Below are 15,475 nucleotides of genomic sequence, written 5' to 3' on the forward strand. Positions count from 1 at the left end.
GTTTCCATTTCTCTCGTAGTAATTCTTTTTTTTTTTTTTTTTGAGATAGTGACTCACTATGTAGCTCAGGCTATCTTTGAACTCACTATGTGGCCTTGAACTTGGGATCCTCCCACCTCCACCTCCTGGGTACTGGGATTACACGCATGTGCCACCACACCCTCCTTTTTTTCTGGTTAATACTCATGGAGTGCTAACCGTGCATCAGGCCCTAGGCTGGTTCCTTTACCCTCCTTCCCTTCACCCCCTCAGGAGGTAGGGATTCCTAGAACTTCATTTTTCAGAGGGAGAAGCAACATAGCAAAGTGGTTCTGAAAGGTAGATTTTCCCCACCAATGTGCCCTGAACCAAGTCTGCTCAGGGCCTGGGGTGGGCAGAGCAGGGGTTGCTGTGGTCTTCTGTCTAGAGATGACAAGTTCTGTCCCTGCAGCCTGTGTCTGGTGACAGTGCAGAGAGGGGACTGTAGGTCATTTGCTTACCCTTATGGAGGGGGGGCTATCTGGGAGGGGGGGATGACATGGGATAAGACAAGAAAGATCTCTGGTTGAGCCAGCCCAACCTGAGAGGTGGCTGAAGCAAGAGGCCTGAGTGCTGTTCATCTAGAGCTGGTGTCTGGGCAAGGCCCTGGGAACTCCTTGGGGACAGGGTTTGAGAGCCACTCTTAAGGGTCAGGACTGGCTGGAGGCAGAGGAGAGGAGAGGATGACTTGCCCACTAGCTGACTCCAGATGCTGCCCAGCAGTACATCCCAGTTGGAGCCTGCCTTACTGAGGGGCTCTGCCCAGGCCTGTCCAGCTGTGGGGCCCCAGATAGGTTGGCCACAGTTTCTTCACCTGGAGCACAAAAGGGTTCAGCTAGGCATCCCTTAGGATCTGCCCAGCTTGCCCCGCGAGGCTGGGATGAGGGCAGGGCTCAGAGAAGAGCTGAGGGGAAGTTCCTGGAAGCATGGTCTGCTGTACGGTCAGAGCCATGGTCTCTGCTGCCAGGATTTTGCCAACAATTCCATGGGACAGGACCAGACTGTGGCTCCTGGCCCTCCCCTCCTTTCTGCTGGTAGGACCACAGGACAAAACCAGATTTTGTTCTCAAGAGTAATTATGTGATGTCACTCAGCCAGGAAAATGTCCTGGCCTAGGGCTGCTATATGCTTAGCAAGTATTCCATGGTGGGAGGCAGGGTCAGTCAGCCAACCAAGGCCTCTGCATGCTCATCTGACCCCTGCTTCTGGGCAGTCCCCACTCTCTGCAGCTTATTTTCTCTTCTGCATGGAAAGGAGGCACTGAGAAAGCAGGACACAGCCAGGAGCACAGGTGGCTGGAAGGTCCCTCCTCCTCCAGAGGCAGGCACCTAGGCTTGTAACTCTGGAGCCTGGTTCCATAGCGACTGGTTGGGTCTGGGAATCTGAGGAGCACCTTCAGGCGAACCGAGGGCATCACAATAATCCTGGCGTAGCCTGGATACCAGGAAACCTCCAGAAGCCAGGCTTCCTCAGGATTTATTCTTCTTGTCCGTGAAGAAGAGCCTCCGGAGCTTGTCAGGCTGCAAGGAGTGAGAAGACGCTGGGGCCTGGGATCCCAACAGGGAAGGATAGGCCCAAAATGGGGCCCAAGCCCACAAAATGAGGCCAAACTGGAATATTGACGTCCCTCCTGCTAGTCTCCCCGAATGCCTGAAACCACCTTCGGCCCTCCAGTTTAAGATGAAGGATTTGCCCTCTTCTGGCTGGGAGGGGGGGAGGGGGAGAAGGTAGGAAATAATGCTAACCTCCCAGTGTCCTGGTCTTCCCTTACGTCCAGGGTTCTCCAATATGGTGAGGAGTTGTACCCAGGGCTACCAGGCTTGGAGAGGATGTGCGGGAACAGATCCAGGGAAAGAACAAACATGGGATGTGGCTTCTGAGGGCCTTAAAGGACTGTCTGCCCAGGTCTGTGGTCCTGGGAGTGGCAGCACCTCAGAGGCTGCTGTGGGAGTGGGTAGGCACAACTCTGACCTGAGTGGGGAGCTGGAGGGGTTTTTGGGGGCTCGCAGCTCTCAGCTGTGGGTGTCATTGTAGGCAGAAGGGGGCTTCATTTATCCGAGACCTGAGACTGTGCCCACAGAGAGGGAATTCCTCCCCTTGTCTCAGATATAGGCAGAGTGCAGTAAGGACTTGAGGGGTTCTGTGGGAATTCTAGACCAGCCTCACACCCATCTTTCCTAATCCCTGCTGCTGCTTCCTTATCAGAAATCACAGCCTTGTTCACGGGGAGCCTTCTCCAGGCTGTGTCCTAATCATAAGGGGATGTCACTGTCTTCCCAGCAGCTGCTGTGGGACATAGCCAGAGGACCAGTCCATTTTACAAATGTGAAATGGAAATGGAGGACCAGGGTAGGATTGCCAGCTAAGAATACGGGATGCCCAGGCAAATTTGAATTCCAGAGAAATAAGGAATCACTGTAGTATTTGAGACAGACTGAAAAAAAAAATTGTTTATTGGAAATTCAAACTTAACTGGATTTCCCATATTTTATCTTCCCTAGTTGCCAGGGGAGTTGTCTTACCCGAAGACATAGGCTAGGGAGTAGCTCAGCCATGATTAGGGTTGAGGGGTGTTCCCTACCTCTCAGAGGCTCCAAGACCCCTGTGGCTGAGACAGGGGCAGGCGCCCTGTGTGCTGCAGAGAAAGCTCTTAAGAAAGATGGAGACTCCCATTTTATACCCCAGTCTAGCACCTACTTCTCCCACCACCACCACCAGGCAGATGTCAAGGATAGAAAGTTCTGGATACTTCTAGATAGTCATGGTAACCTACTCTGCCCATGCATGGGGGCCAACAATCCCCTTCTCTCACCAGTTGCTCCCTAAGGACTGGCAGCCACCCACCTTCACATAGCACTCACCTTGTGTGTCCGTCCAGTCTCTTTGCTCTTGGCTGCTGGGATTTGCTCATAGGTGTTCCCAGGCTCCAGATGCCCTGGGGTCCCAAAGATCCTCTCATAGCCACAGTCTGTGGGCCCTGACAACTTGCTATACATGGCACCTGTTCCAGGGTTTGGGGACCTGGCTGGGCCACCCCAGAAGGCTGGGATCTGCTCGTAGGTACTGCCTCTTTGGCCTGGTGCATCCCTGGTCTGCAAGAAGCCTGCTGTCTTGACCAGCTCATAGATATCTGCAGAGTTGCCCTCAGGGCAGGACTGAGCCTCGTAGCTCTTCAGAAACTCCTGCCTCCAGGTAGCAGCCCGGGATCCCGGGGCCTCAGAACTAGAGGGCACAAAGATCCCTGGGGAAGTAGAAGGTGCTGTATGGCCCTGGTCTGAGTTTACCCCAGAGAGGACAGGATTTAGGCCATCGGACCTGCTCTGGTCTCCATCTGAGAGTTTCTTCGGGACCTCCCTGCCTGGGGAGCAGGCCTGGCTGCCAACTGGAACTGGTCCATGCCTGCCGGTCACTTCAGGACCCAGACCTAGCCATCCTCGGTTCACCTTCCTCAGGTCTGCATAGATAATGTCATTGGGTCCCGCAAGAGGCTCGTCCAGGAGAGAGGGACTCCTCTCAGGGAGTGGGGGCACCTTGGTGGGGTCCTGGAAGAGAGGGACAAAGGACTTCTTAAAGGACACCCCATGGCTCAGATGTACTCAGGTCAAATGAACTCTCCATGATAGGCTAAGGCCTCAGTTTACCTGACTGGTCCATGCAAGGGTTGGCACATGACATTCAGGGTCCCCACCAGCTCTTACTTACTCATACATTGTTCGGGCCATCTCTGCCCCTTGCCCCCTGCCCCCTCCCTCTCCTGAGTGCAGTCTTCACCTTGACATTTAGGCCCTTGAGCTACCAGCTCAGGCCCCACCCAAGAGCAGAGCCATGCTAAGCTTCTCCTACCTGAAGTGTGGTCCATTGGCCCCCTCAGAGCTCTCTGAACCCACCCACTCACTGCTTCGTCCCCCTTCAGAGTGGCCCACCCCCACATCCATCACTCATGGATTCTTTCAATGAAGATCTAGTAAGCAACCACGTGCCAGACAGTCATGAGTGCCGAGGACTCAGTGGTGAGCCAGACCAACCCTTGGGAGTTTCCATTCTAATCTGGAGATGGGCAAAATGGCAGGGAGGGCTCTGTTAGGTAGTGTGGTGACATTTGAGATATTACTCTGATACCCAAGTTTATCTCAGGTGGATGTCGTGTTGGGTCACGATCAGTGCTGCGAAGAGCAGAGCAGGCAGTGGTGTAGAGAAAATGACAGGTGGGAAAGGGGATTTTTTTTTATATCCCCTATATTTTCTATAATTTAGGAGGGGACCTTTAAGGAGAGGATGGAACACAGTGAGTGTGAGCCGTTAGGCTATCTGGGAGGAAGGACATTCAAGGCAGAGGATTCAACAAGTGCAAAGGCCCAGAGGTAGAAACAAATTTGGTGGGTTTAAGGAAGATCTAGAAAGCCAATGAGTCTCCTGTGAGGATGGGGAAACAGTGACAGGGCGTCTGGTAAGGCTCTTGTAGATCTTGGGGAAGAGTTTAGATTTGGTTTGATACACATACTAAGGAAAATCTCAGTCCCTTCCCTGGAGTGCTATGGAGAAGAATGAAGGAGCGATTCACAGGCACCTCACTCTACAGTTTGCTTAGGAAGTTTCAGGTATCCCATAAGTGTTCTCTCAAGAACCTTTGGGTTGGTAACCAGGCCCAGAGAGATTATGTGACTTGCCCAGTGTCACACAGTAAGAAAATGGCTAAGTCCGGGCTTAGAAACAAATCCAGCTGATCAAGGGCATGTGTGAACCACTGGGTGATTCCACGTGGGCCTGCACTGAAGCGAGCTTTTCTCACTCCCTCGTTACTACTGAACCTAACTGGGGCTAACTGGGCGGTGAAGGGAGATGCAGAAAGGACACAAGATAGAAAGTTGGGGCCAGGTGTGTTGGGCACTCGGGTGGAGACTCACAACCCTCACTGCTTCTTTTCCCTGTTATTCCCTTCATTTATTCTGCTGCTTTTCTCTATTTTTATTCTTTAAGGCCTTACTCCTTTACAGTTCTTTAAAACCTTGCTTCTAAAGTCTTTCCTTAAAACCTCACTTCTAAAGTCTTCTTTTCTAAATGCTCACCATCTCTAGCAATAAAGGAAATGCAAATTAAAACCACGCTAAGATTCCACCTCACCCCTGTTAGAATAGCCATCATCAGCAACACCACCAACAAGAGGTGTTGGCGAGGATGCGGGGGGGAAAAAGGAGCCCTCTTACACTGCTGGTGGGAATGTAAACTAGTGCAACCACTCTGGAAAAAAATTTGGAGGCTACTTAAAAATCTAGACATAGATCTGCCATTTGATCCAGCAATACCACTCTTGGGGATATACCCAAAGGACTGTTACTCCAGAGGCACCTGCACACCCATGTTTATTGCGGCACTATTCACATTAGCCCAGTTACGGAAACAGCCAAGATGCCCCACCACTGACGAATGGATCAAGAAAATGTGGTATTTATGCACAATGGAATTTTATGCAGCCATGAAGAAGAACGAAATGTTATCATTCGCTGGTAAATGGATGGAATTGGAGAACATCATTCTGAGTGAGGTTAGCCTGGCCCAAAAAACCAAAAATCATATGTTCTCCCTCATATGTGGACATTAGATCAAGGGCAAACACAACAAGGGGATTGGACTATGAGCACATGATAAAAGCGAGAGCACACAAGGGAGGGGTGAGGATAGGTAAGACACCCAAAAAACTAGATAGCATTTGTTGCCCTCAATGCAGAGAAACTAAAGCAGATACCTTAAAGCAACTGAGGCCAATAGGAAAAGGGGAACAGGAACTAGAGAAAAGGTGAGATCAAAAAGAATTAACCTAGAAGGTAACACACACGCATAGGAAATCAATGTGAGTCAATGCCCTGTATAGCTATCCTTATCTCAACCAGCAAAAACCCTTGTTCCTTCCTATTACTGCTTATACTCTCTCTACAACAAAATTAGAAATAAGGGCAAAATAGTTTCTGCCGGGTATGGAGGGGGTGGGGGGAGGGGGAGGGGACGGAGTGGCTGGTACGGGGGTGGGTCAGGGGAGAGAAATGACCCAAGCATTTTATGCACATATGAATAATAAAACAATAAAAATTTTTAAAAAATTTTTAAAAATTTAAAATAAATAAAATAAATGAAGTCTTCTTTTCTGTTCTGTAAAGTCTTTTTCCTTAGACTCGCTCTGTCCCATGTTTTCTTTTAGCTGTTCTTTAGCATAATGTCTCTTAAAGACTGCCCCCAACTTGCACTGTCCCATGTTCTCTTAGCTTTTCTCTAGCTTAGCTTTTCTAAAGCCTATGTATAAAGCTCTTGGTGCAGACTTGCACTGTCCCATGTTCTCTCTTTGGCTTTAGCAATTCCCCTTTAGCAATTCTCCTTCAGCAATTCTTTTCCCTTCAGCCATTCATTTTCCTCCTTCAGCAATCTCCCTCCAGCAATCCTCCCTTCCAAAAGCCTCCCACATCCAAAAAGCCAAAAACCAAAAGCAAAAGCCTGGTGTCCTCCTTCAGGGAGTCTTTTATGCCCAGGGGTAAACAAGGTGGAGCAGCAGTTCTCAGGGAGCTGCGTGTGGCGTGACACTGTAACAGGAGGAACCCATGTTCCTGCTTCTTTGAACATACACAACTTAGGAGAAGCAGCTGTTCTGCATTTTCCTCTTCTGCAGTGGGACTGTGTCAATTTCAGCCTGCAGAAACATTTTAGGAAAAGCAGCTGCTCTGCGTCTTATTTTCACCTTATTCTGTGCTGATCTCAGCCTACAGAACATTGGGCACAGCTGTGCTTATGTCCAGTTCTCATAGGTTTCTCATAATCCACTCCACACTGCATCTCTCTGGACCTGGTGCTCACCCTCTGCAGCTGAAGGGACCCAGCTGTGGCATGGCACCTACATCCCTGGTCTAACAGTCCTCAAACTACACAGCCCAGAATCCTCACCTCCATGCTTTCCTCCTGGGAGAGGGTCCGAGGACTCGAATCCAGGCTCTTCTTGGTGTGCAGGAAGGAGACCTGGGGCTTACCAGGGGAGCGGGGGTTGGCAGCCTTGTCAAGGACCCCTGCAGGGCATGTCATGGTGGGTGGATCATCCAGGACCTGGTTGGTCGGTTGGAGACCCAGAGTGATGGCATCATACAGATCATTGTCCTCTAGCTGGGGATAGTGGGGACAGAGCAGGCATGTGGTCACGCACTTGCTACCCACTTCCAGCTGCCTTCCAGGGACCACTGGTGAGGGACAGAAACACTCTCACCAGATTCCTGACCTGGTAAGATGCTGTCTTATGACCCCACACTGAGTGTCCCTGGATGGCAGTAAACAGAGAAGGTGAGGAAAGGAGTGTTGTCCATCTGATGACTGTCCCAGGCCTGGGCACCCTGCCCCGCCACCCTGACTCTGAGAAGATGGGTGCCTACCCGGGGGCAAGCAGCAGCGAGGGTCTCCCCAAAGGGTTCGAACTGCACCTCCTGGTAATGGCGCACAAGCTCATCCAGGGTGCTGTGGCTGAGGGTGTCTCCTGACACCAGGTAGCGCTTGTTTCGGAGCTGGTTGATGACAAAATGGCGGCAGCGATCACTGCCCCTGAAACACAAATACCAGTGGTCTGGACCCCACAGTGGCCTGGGAGCCATGTTCTGTGCCCAGATGCAGGCAGGGGTCCAGGTCTATTTGATTCACACTGCCCAACCTGGAGCCACATGTTCCTCAGGGAGCTGGGGAGATATTTTCAAACCATGGGCCGTGGGGGCCTGGGAAAGACCTAAATCTTCTATGGTAGAGTTGCAGGGGGAAGGGAACAGTGCAAACTAGCATAAGGCAAGTGAGGCACTCACCTTAAATGCAAAATTTAAAGGGGTGTCAAAAACCTCCATCATAAAGAGAATTAATAATGCATTATTTTATTGAAGTTTTTTTTTTATGGTACTGGGATTTGAACTCTGGGCCTCATACTTGCTAGACAGGTGCTCTACCACTCAAGCCACTCGACCAGTGTTTTTTTGTGTGATGGGTTTTTTTGAGATAGGGTCTCGAGAACTTTTTGCCCCGGATGGCTTTGAACTGCTATCCTCCTGATTTCTGCCTCCTTAGTAGCTAGGATTACAGGTGTGAGCCAAGTGCCTGGCTAGGTTTTTTGTTTTTTTTGGCTGTGCTGGGATTTGAACTCAGGGCCTACACCTTGAACCATTCCAGCAGCCCTTTTTTTGTGTGATGGCTTTTTTTTTTTTTTTTTTTTCCCCAAGATAGGGTCTCATGAATTATTTGCCCAGGCTGCCTTTGAACTGTGATCCTCCTGATCTCTGCCTCTTGAGTAGCCAGGATTACAGGTCTGAGCCACCAGTGTCCAGCCATAATGCAGTGTTTTATCCTGTTTTGTTTGTTTGTTTTTTGGTGGGACTAGGGTTTGAACTCAGGACTTTGCTCTTGCAAAGCAGGCACTCTGCTACCTGAGCCAGCCACACCTCCAGTCCATAATGCAGTATGTTAGACGATTGAAATGAATGCAAAAAATCCACAAAGAAGAAAATATCAAAGTTTTAAATAAAGCCAAGATCTAACTCTGCACCTTTAGGACAGCCTCACCCTAATCCTCACCTTCCAGTTCCCATCCCCCTTCAGCCTATAAAGTCCTTCCCTCTTCATTTTCCTTTCTTAGGGAAGAACGACTTACACCCAGTGAAGTGCACACACCGTAAGTGTGCAGCCAGTCTATCTCCACATAGGATCATGTCCATTAATGCCACGCAGACCAAGATAAAAGCCTATCCAGCCCAGAAGGCTGCCTCATGCCCCCTCCTAGACAATACCCCACAGGCAGCCACCCTTCCAACCCCCCACCATAAATTAGCCTCACCCTTTATGGAACTTCGTATCAATGAAATTTTGCAAAATTTCTCTTTTGTCTCTAGCTCCTTTCACTCAACATTATAGTTTTCAGATTATTTCATGTCCATGTAGAATTCACTTCTTTCTTTTCTCACTTACTGGTCTTTTCTGGTAAGTGTTTTTGGCGTTCTGTTTAAGAAATCTTTGCCAATGCATTTTCTTTCATTATTTTGCTTTTCTCTTTTGGCTCTTTATTCATTTAGAATTAATTAATTTTTATACATGAATTTTTCTTCCCCACTGCTTCCTGCACCAATTATGGAAAAGACAGGATTTGCCATAGTCCTTCTGTTGTAAATCAAGCAGTCAAACATGTTGGAGTGTTTCTGGACTTTGTTCCATTTGCCTATTTGAGCAGCCCCATTTCAATATCTTTTATAATTTCATGGGGTATAAAAAAAACTGATGCAAAAAAGACACCTGAAAAATGCAGACATATTTTAAAGTGCCTAACATGTGGCTTTGTTACACAGAACAAAAACAACTACTTTAAAAATAACTAACCATGTCTGAGTGTGGTGGCAAACACTTAGAATCCCAGCTACTCAGGAGGCAGAAGTAGGAGGAGCAAGGTCTGAGGCTAGCCTGGAAAAGAGTAGGAGACTATCTGAAAACAAACTAAAAAGGGTTGGGGGTGTGGCTTGAGTGGTACAGCACCTGTCTCCCAAGTGCAAGACCCTGAGTTTAAACCCTACACCACAAAAAATTGACTAACATTTATTTAGTGCTTATCCTGCTCCACGCACTGTGCCAAGCACCTTTAGATGTATCATCTCATTGAACACTTTCAACAATCTGAGAAAGTAGGTACAAAATGCACCCATTTTACAAATGAGTCAGTGGAGGCACAGAGAAACAAAGGTTAGGATTGGAAGTGGTCAAGTCTGTGCATGTGACAATTTTGATTCAGAATCTGAAACCTTCAGAGTTTACCCTGGATCCCTGGCCTCCCTCCCTGCAGAGGGGAGACTTCTCCCTCCCTCTGCCTCCCTCAATTCAGCCCACTGTCCAGCCAGGATCCAACATCATCACCTGACTTCATCCCGGCCCCTTGTCTCCTCCTGTCTGTTCCCACTGCCCTACCCTAGGCAGACCTCAGCACCTCACGTCAGTTCTGCTGTCCCCACCTCACACGGTCCCCACCTCAAACAGTCCCCACCATCCACACACCACTAGACTGTCTTCCAGCTCCCACTCCGCATGCACCTGCAGGACCTTGGCAAAATGGATGTCTGCACAGATCACCCTTCATGGTCTGCAGTTTTAGTATCTGAACTGTCCCCACCTGCCCTTCCCTTTTCTCCAGGCACAACTCCAGAGGAGCCTTCATCTTGCAGTGCCCAATGAACTGTGCCTCCCCCAACACCTGTACTTCTGCATGAGGTCTACCTCCTGGAAATGCCCTCTTACACCCCAGCCACACCCTCATTTCCCCATAGCAAAGTGCTCTTCCTTCTACGCTGGGCTCAAAGTTCACCTTGGGAAGCCTGCCCCAGTTGTCATAGACAGAACGTTGTCCCCTGGCCCACTCACCATCCCTGGAATGTGGCCAGTACTGCTCTGGAAAGATGTGCTGAGCACCAGGGGGTTGGGGAGAAGGATGTGACTGAGGGTGTCATGGCCCAGAGAAAGCCAGGCAGTGCAACTGCTGGACCTTGGTGCTTGGGTCAGGGGAACCTTAGGCTGCCTATCCTTGCAAAGAACTTTCCCTCTTACCTGTAGGATAAGATGTAGCCAGCGGCCCGGTCACTGAGGCGGATGAGGAAGGAACCAAGAGCTCTGTCCCTGAGTAGCTGCTCCGTCTGCCTGGGCAGAACACATGCCATTAGCTGTGGTCTGTGCTTTAATAGCACTGAGCTAGGCCTGCCTTAGAATCCCTCAGGCCATGCATGACCTGACATTCAACCCAGACAGACTTTCAACCCTTGACAGAGGACTCGCTCAGAATTTGGGGTCCATGGCATCTCAAGGGTGTCTGTGGTCTGTTTGGACTCAGTCTGGGAGTCGGTTGGGGTCCTGAGGCCACAAACGCCTCTCTGTTCCTCACCAAAGCCTCATCAGCATGTGTACTAGCCATGGACTCTCCACCCAGATGACTATGGAGCAAGAATGACACTGTGCAACCGGCAACTTTTAGGATGGGGGCCCCCTCCCTCAGGACCACCATGTACAGGTGTGTAGAATGTACACTACACAAGAGAATCTTCAGGGAGGCAATGCTGCTACCTCAAGGCAACTTACAGGGACCCCACCCACCCCCACACCCAGACACACTTTATGATTCCATTACCCCTGGGCAGCTATAGATATTTCTATGTGGTGCCAAATATTTTGGAGACATGATGTGGTGGAAAATTCCAGCTGTCTTCTGACTTGGCAGTACATAGACCAAGATATTCCCTCACCCACTTACTCACCAAATACTTAATTGCCCGCTGCATTCAGGATAAGCTATGTAATTTGCTGTCTGGTGTCAAATGAATACATGGTCCTCTTGTTCAAAAATCATTAGCAATTTCAAGACAGTGACAGCACAGCATTAAGCTAGGTGTGGGTCCCTCCTGAGCACAGGACTCTGGAGAGTTGCACAGGTCAATGTCCGTAAGGCTGACCCTGGCTCTGTGCTAGGTACTGGGCTGGGGGCCTGGTGTCTAGCTGGATTTTTCATTCTTTCAGCTAGAGTTTTGGCAGTTTGGCAATCCAGCCCAACCAGAAAGCCAAATTGCAAGTGTTGGTCTTTATTCTAAGGGTAACTGTTCATCTAAGGTTGCCTGGCACAGTCTAGGTAGTGACAGTTCTCCTGGCTTAGTTAGTTAGCATTATAATTGGGGTGGTAAATGATGGGAACCACTAGTTATCCACCAAGAACTTCAGAGCTGATCTGAACATGTCTTTCTGTCCTTTCTACAGTCTGGCGGCCCCAGCCACCCTAGACCCCAGTGGCTAGTACCCTCCCCACCCACCCAGAGAAGCCACCCCAAGAGGTGCAGCACTCCTCAACCTGCCCTCCTCTCCCCCTCCCCAGGGTCTTCTAGGGCAGAGCTAGTCATACCAGCATCCTCAGGCCACATTCTCAGCCCCAGGGGGGCTATGGGCTGGGCTAGCCACATGGACAGGGGCAGTCTTACTTGCGGGTGATGAATCCATGAAACCAGGGGGGCAGAGCACCATTCTGCAGGATGGAGGGGGCCTGTGTCTCCATGAACCACTTCAGGGCCAGCTCCTGGAGCTCAGCCAAGGCCTGGCTATCTCCTGCCCACCCTGGCTCACTTCCCAGGCCAAGCTGCTCCAGGCTACCTTCCATCCTGGTGAGGACTGATGTGGACGCAGAGCCCAGCCGTCCACGGGCCTCTATATCTGTGTGTACCCAAGCTCATTTGCTTGTGCCACACCCTCCTGATGCCTGCAGCACACAGGAACCCTATTGTCACCTCTGGGCCAGCTGGATGTTTCTCCTCTGTGATGCTGGGCTGGCTGATAGGCAAGGGCACAGCACCAAGCTGAGAGGGGTCTGGACCCTGGTTCGCTTGCCAGAGATGAGTTGTCTCACTAGGTTTGGTCTCTTTCCCCAAAATTTCTGGTCTTTGTCACAGCTACAGTCCAGACCCTGGCTAAAGTCCATAGCACTGTCCCCCTTAGCAAAGCAGTGGATTTAAATTCTGCATATCCTTCCTTTCTGGGGGCTGTTTGTGATCCAGTGGGGGAAGTTCTGCATTCATTATTTCCTTCTACTCCAGATTTACTGAGTGCCATGCAAATCGGGGCCCTGGGGATAGAGAAGAAAATGAACAAAAATGATCCAAACATTGTATGCACATATAAATAAAAGAAAAAGGAAAATGAACAAAACAGCATTTTGCACCCACAGCCCACCTGTCCTAGTGGAGGGAGACAGACAATAAAGACGTACGTGTGAGTATAGAATCCAGTGTCAACTGTAACAAACACTCCAGGAAAGAGGAAGAGGAAGAAGACAGAGGACGTAGGCTGTATTATTTAGACAGTGGGTCATGGCTTGGAGTCAGTTTTGCCAAGGGTGACGGTGGAGTCTTGAAGGAGGAAGCCAAGGAGGAAACTGGAGGAAGATGCTGTTACCAGACGAGGGAAAAGCAAGTGCGAAAATAGTGAGGCTGGAGATTCGAGAAATATCAGAAGCTCATGTGGTTGGTTGCTACCCAGATCCTAGAAGGGTGAGGTTAGGCCCCTAATAGGAGGTTTGGAGCAGGTTAAGGCAATAGGATCCTTTGGTCACACGAATATCCTCTATCCCTGATGTGTCCTAAGGTTCATAGCAGACATCCCGATGGGTGGACACAGAGGCAGCAGATGTCATGGTCAGCCCTAATTTAGAATCTGGCTTCCATCCCATGCTGACAGGGGGCTCAGGGAGTTAGTAAATTTTTGCAGATACCTCAGTTTTCTCATCTGTAAAATGGGAATGGTAGGCTAACTTCCAAGACTGCAGAATCATTATATAAAACTAGGCAAGAGGACAAAATGGTAAAGGATGAAGGAATGTTTACGTAAATGCAAAACCAAGCAGAACTAATCAATGGGGATAGAAGTTAGGACAGAAGTGACCTTGGGGAGGTAATGACTAGGAAGGGATGAGGAGCTGCTGAAGCCTCCATTTTCTGATATGGGTGCTCACTATGTGAAAGTTCATGGGGCTCTGAACTCATAATTTATGTCTCCCCTTCCACCCCCTCCCCCCCGTTTTTGGCAGTACTGGGATTTGAACTCAGGGCCTTGCACTTGATAGGCAAATTCTCTACCACTTGAGCCATGCCCCCAGCCCTTTTGCTTTTTGTTAGTTTATTTTTGAGATAGGGGCTTACACTTTTGCCTGGGGCTGGCCTTGGACCAAGATTCTCCTACCTCTACCTCCTGAATGGCTAGGATTACAGGCATGAGCCACTGGTGCCCAGCTCAATAGAATAATGTACTTAAAAAGAAGAAGGTGCCACTAGCATTCATCTTGACTCGTGAGCCTTCATCACATGGCTTCATTATACCCACTAAATTAATCTCTTCCTAGGGCAGCACCCCCCACACCCTGCCTCCAATGGCCTAGCCACCTCCCACTAGGCTCCACCCCTTAAAGGTTCCATGACCTCCCCCATTGCCACACTGAGGACCAAGATTCCGACACATGAACCCTTGGGGAAACAAACCACATCCAACCCATAGCAGCCTGATGTTAGGAGGATGATTTAAGTCCTTAGAACAGTGTTTGGAATAACATAAGCAAAACGATTAACCATTGCTTTGATGATGATGATAATATAAAGACTTTAAAATTCAGAGTACTCCCCTGTTGGTAACTATTATTATCGTTGTTATTGTTATTACAACTTCATTATGGGTCATTTCAAATCAAGATAAAAATGTGTTTGGAGGTGTGTGTGTGTGCGTGTGTGCGCGCGTGTGCGTGTGCGTGTGTGCGTGTGTGTGTGTGTGTAATGCATGTAAGCACATAAGGCAAGCCTTGACCCTCAGCCCAGCTCATTTGCACCACTGAGCCGCGTCTTCCGTATCAGTACTAAGGGGAACAATCCTTGCCTCACATGGGCACAGTGGGGGGAAAACCCCATAGGTAATGTTCTCAGCACAATTCTACAATTAATTCTATAAATAATTAATTTCTAGTGCTGGAGGAGTGGCTCAAGCAGTAACAGCGTTTGCCTAGCAAGCATGAAGCCTTGAGTTCAAACCTCAGTGCTGACAAAAAAAAAAAAATTATTTCCAGCCTTGACAATGGAAGAGTCACTGGTACTGGGCATGGGGAGGGTTACCCTCATCCATTGCTCATTGATTTTCTCTGCCTCAGTCAAGCCAGAGGCATCACGGGATCAGAACAGAAACCTCAGGCCCAACCTGGCCAGAACTGGAATTGTCTAAAACACAGAATAGATGGGGAAGAGGGAGATTACATTTTTATTTTCCATAACTGCTTTTCTTTTTGATAGAGTCTCACTATGTAGCCCAGGTATGGCCTCAAACTTAGGATCCTTTTGCCTCAGCTACCCGAGTGCAGAATTACAGGCCTGTGTCACCATGCCTGGCTACTTTTTCCTAACTTCTAACTGAAACTCACCATTTCCTTCCCTGGTGGATACAGGGAACAAGTCCCATTTGTGTCAGCAGCACTAACAGAAACCACAGATATTTTCATATTATAGTTGTTACAGATATCTTGAGGTATCATTTTAGCTCGTCATTATCTCAGAGTTTTAATAATTTGACCCAATGCTAGATCTTGTTCTTTGTTGGCTTTTCTTTTTTGGTGCAGGGGATTGAACCCAGGGCTTCCCACAGGCTAGACAACTGCTCTACCAAGGAGAGACAGCCCAACCTTGATCTTGTTTTTTTAACACACCAATAAAAAAGCACATCATGTAACTTACCACAAATATCTTGATAAACCTTTTTTCCATGTAGCTTATTTCACTGACCTATTTCTGGATTTTATCTTGGTATTTAGAAACCTATTCTGAGAAGTTCATAGGCTTTACTAAATTCTGCATAAAAGGCTGAGGATGCTGAGGTCCAAGCCAACTTGAGCTGGCCTGCTGCCAACTTGAGG

The 15,475-nt window shown here is 49.0% G+C and overlaps 1 protein-coding gene across 1 annotated transcript; it reads right to left on the reverse strand.

The window, feature by feature from the left end:
- Positions 1-470: 470 nt before the first annotated feature.
- Sh2d7 (SH2 domain containing 7) lies at positions 471-12,229 on the reverse strand. Its single transcript, XM_020157565.2, has 6 exons — positions 12,018-12,229; positions 10,606-10,695; positions 7,422-7,587; positions 6,946-7,158; positions 2,880-3,560; positions 471-1,538 (listed from the first exon to the last, which is right to left on the reverse strand). The coding sequence occupies exons 1-6, from the start codon at positions 12,191-12,193 to the stop codon at positions 1,488-1,490; spliced, it is 1,377 nt and encodes a 458-aa protein (XP_020013154.2). The 5' UTR covers positions 12,194-12,229; the 3' UTR covers positions 471-1,487.
- Between the last annotated feature and the right edge of the window lie 3,246 nt (positions 12,230-15,475).

This window comes from Castor canadensis, chromosome 19, assembly GCF_047511655.1.
Source record: "Castor canadensis chromosome 19, mCasCan1.hap1v2, whole genome shotgun sequence".
NCBI classification, from domain to species: domain Eukaryota; kingdom Metazoa; phylum Chordata; class Mammalia; order Rodentia; family Castoridae; genus Castor; species Castor canadensis.

What these genes read in the sequence shown, in the direction of transcription:
- Sh2d7 (XM_020157565.2), bottom strand. Translation starts at nt 12,193, where the DNA reads ATGGAAGGTAGCCTGGAGCAGCTTGGCCTGGGAAGTGAGCCAGGGTGG. An exon ending in TCGCTGCTGCTTGCCCCCGG is followed by an intron (nt 7,159 to 7,421) that starts GTAGGCACCCAT and finishes CACTATCCCCAG; the next exon opens with CTAGAGGACAATGATCTGTA. An exon ending in CCCAGGAGGAAAGCATGGAG is followed by an intron (nt 3,561 to 6,945) that starts GTGAGGATTCTG and finishes CCTCTCTTCCAG; the next exon opens with GACCCCACCAAGGTGCCCCC.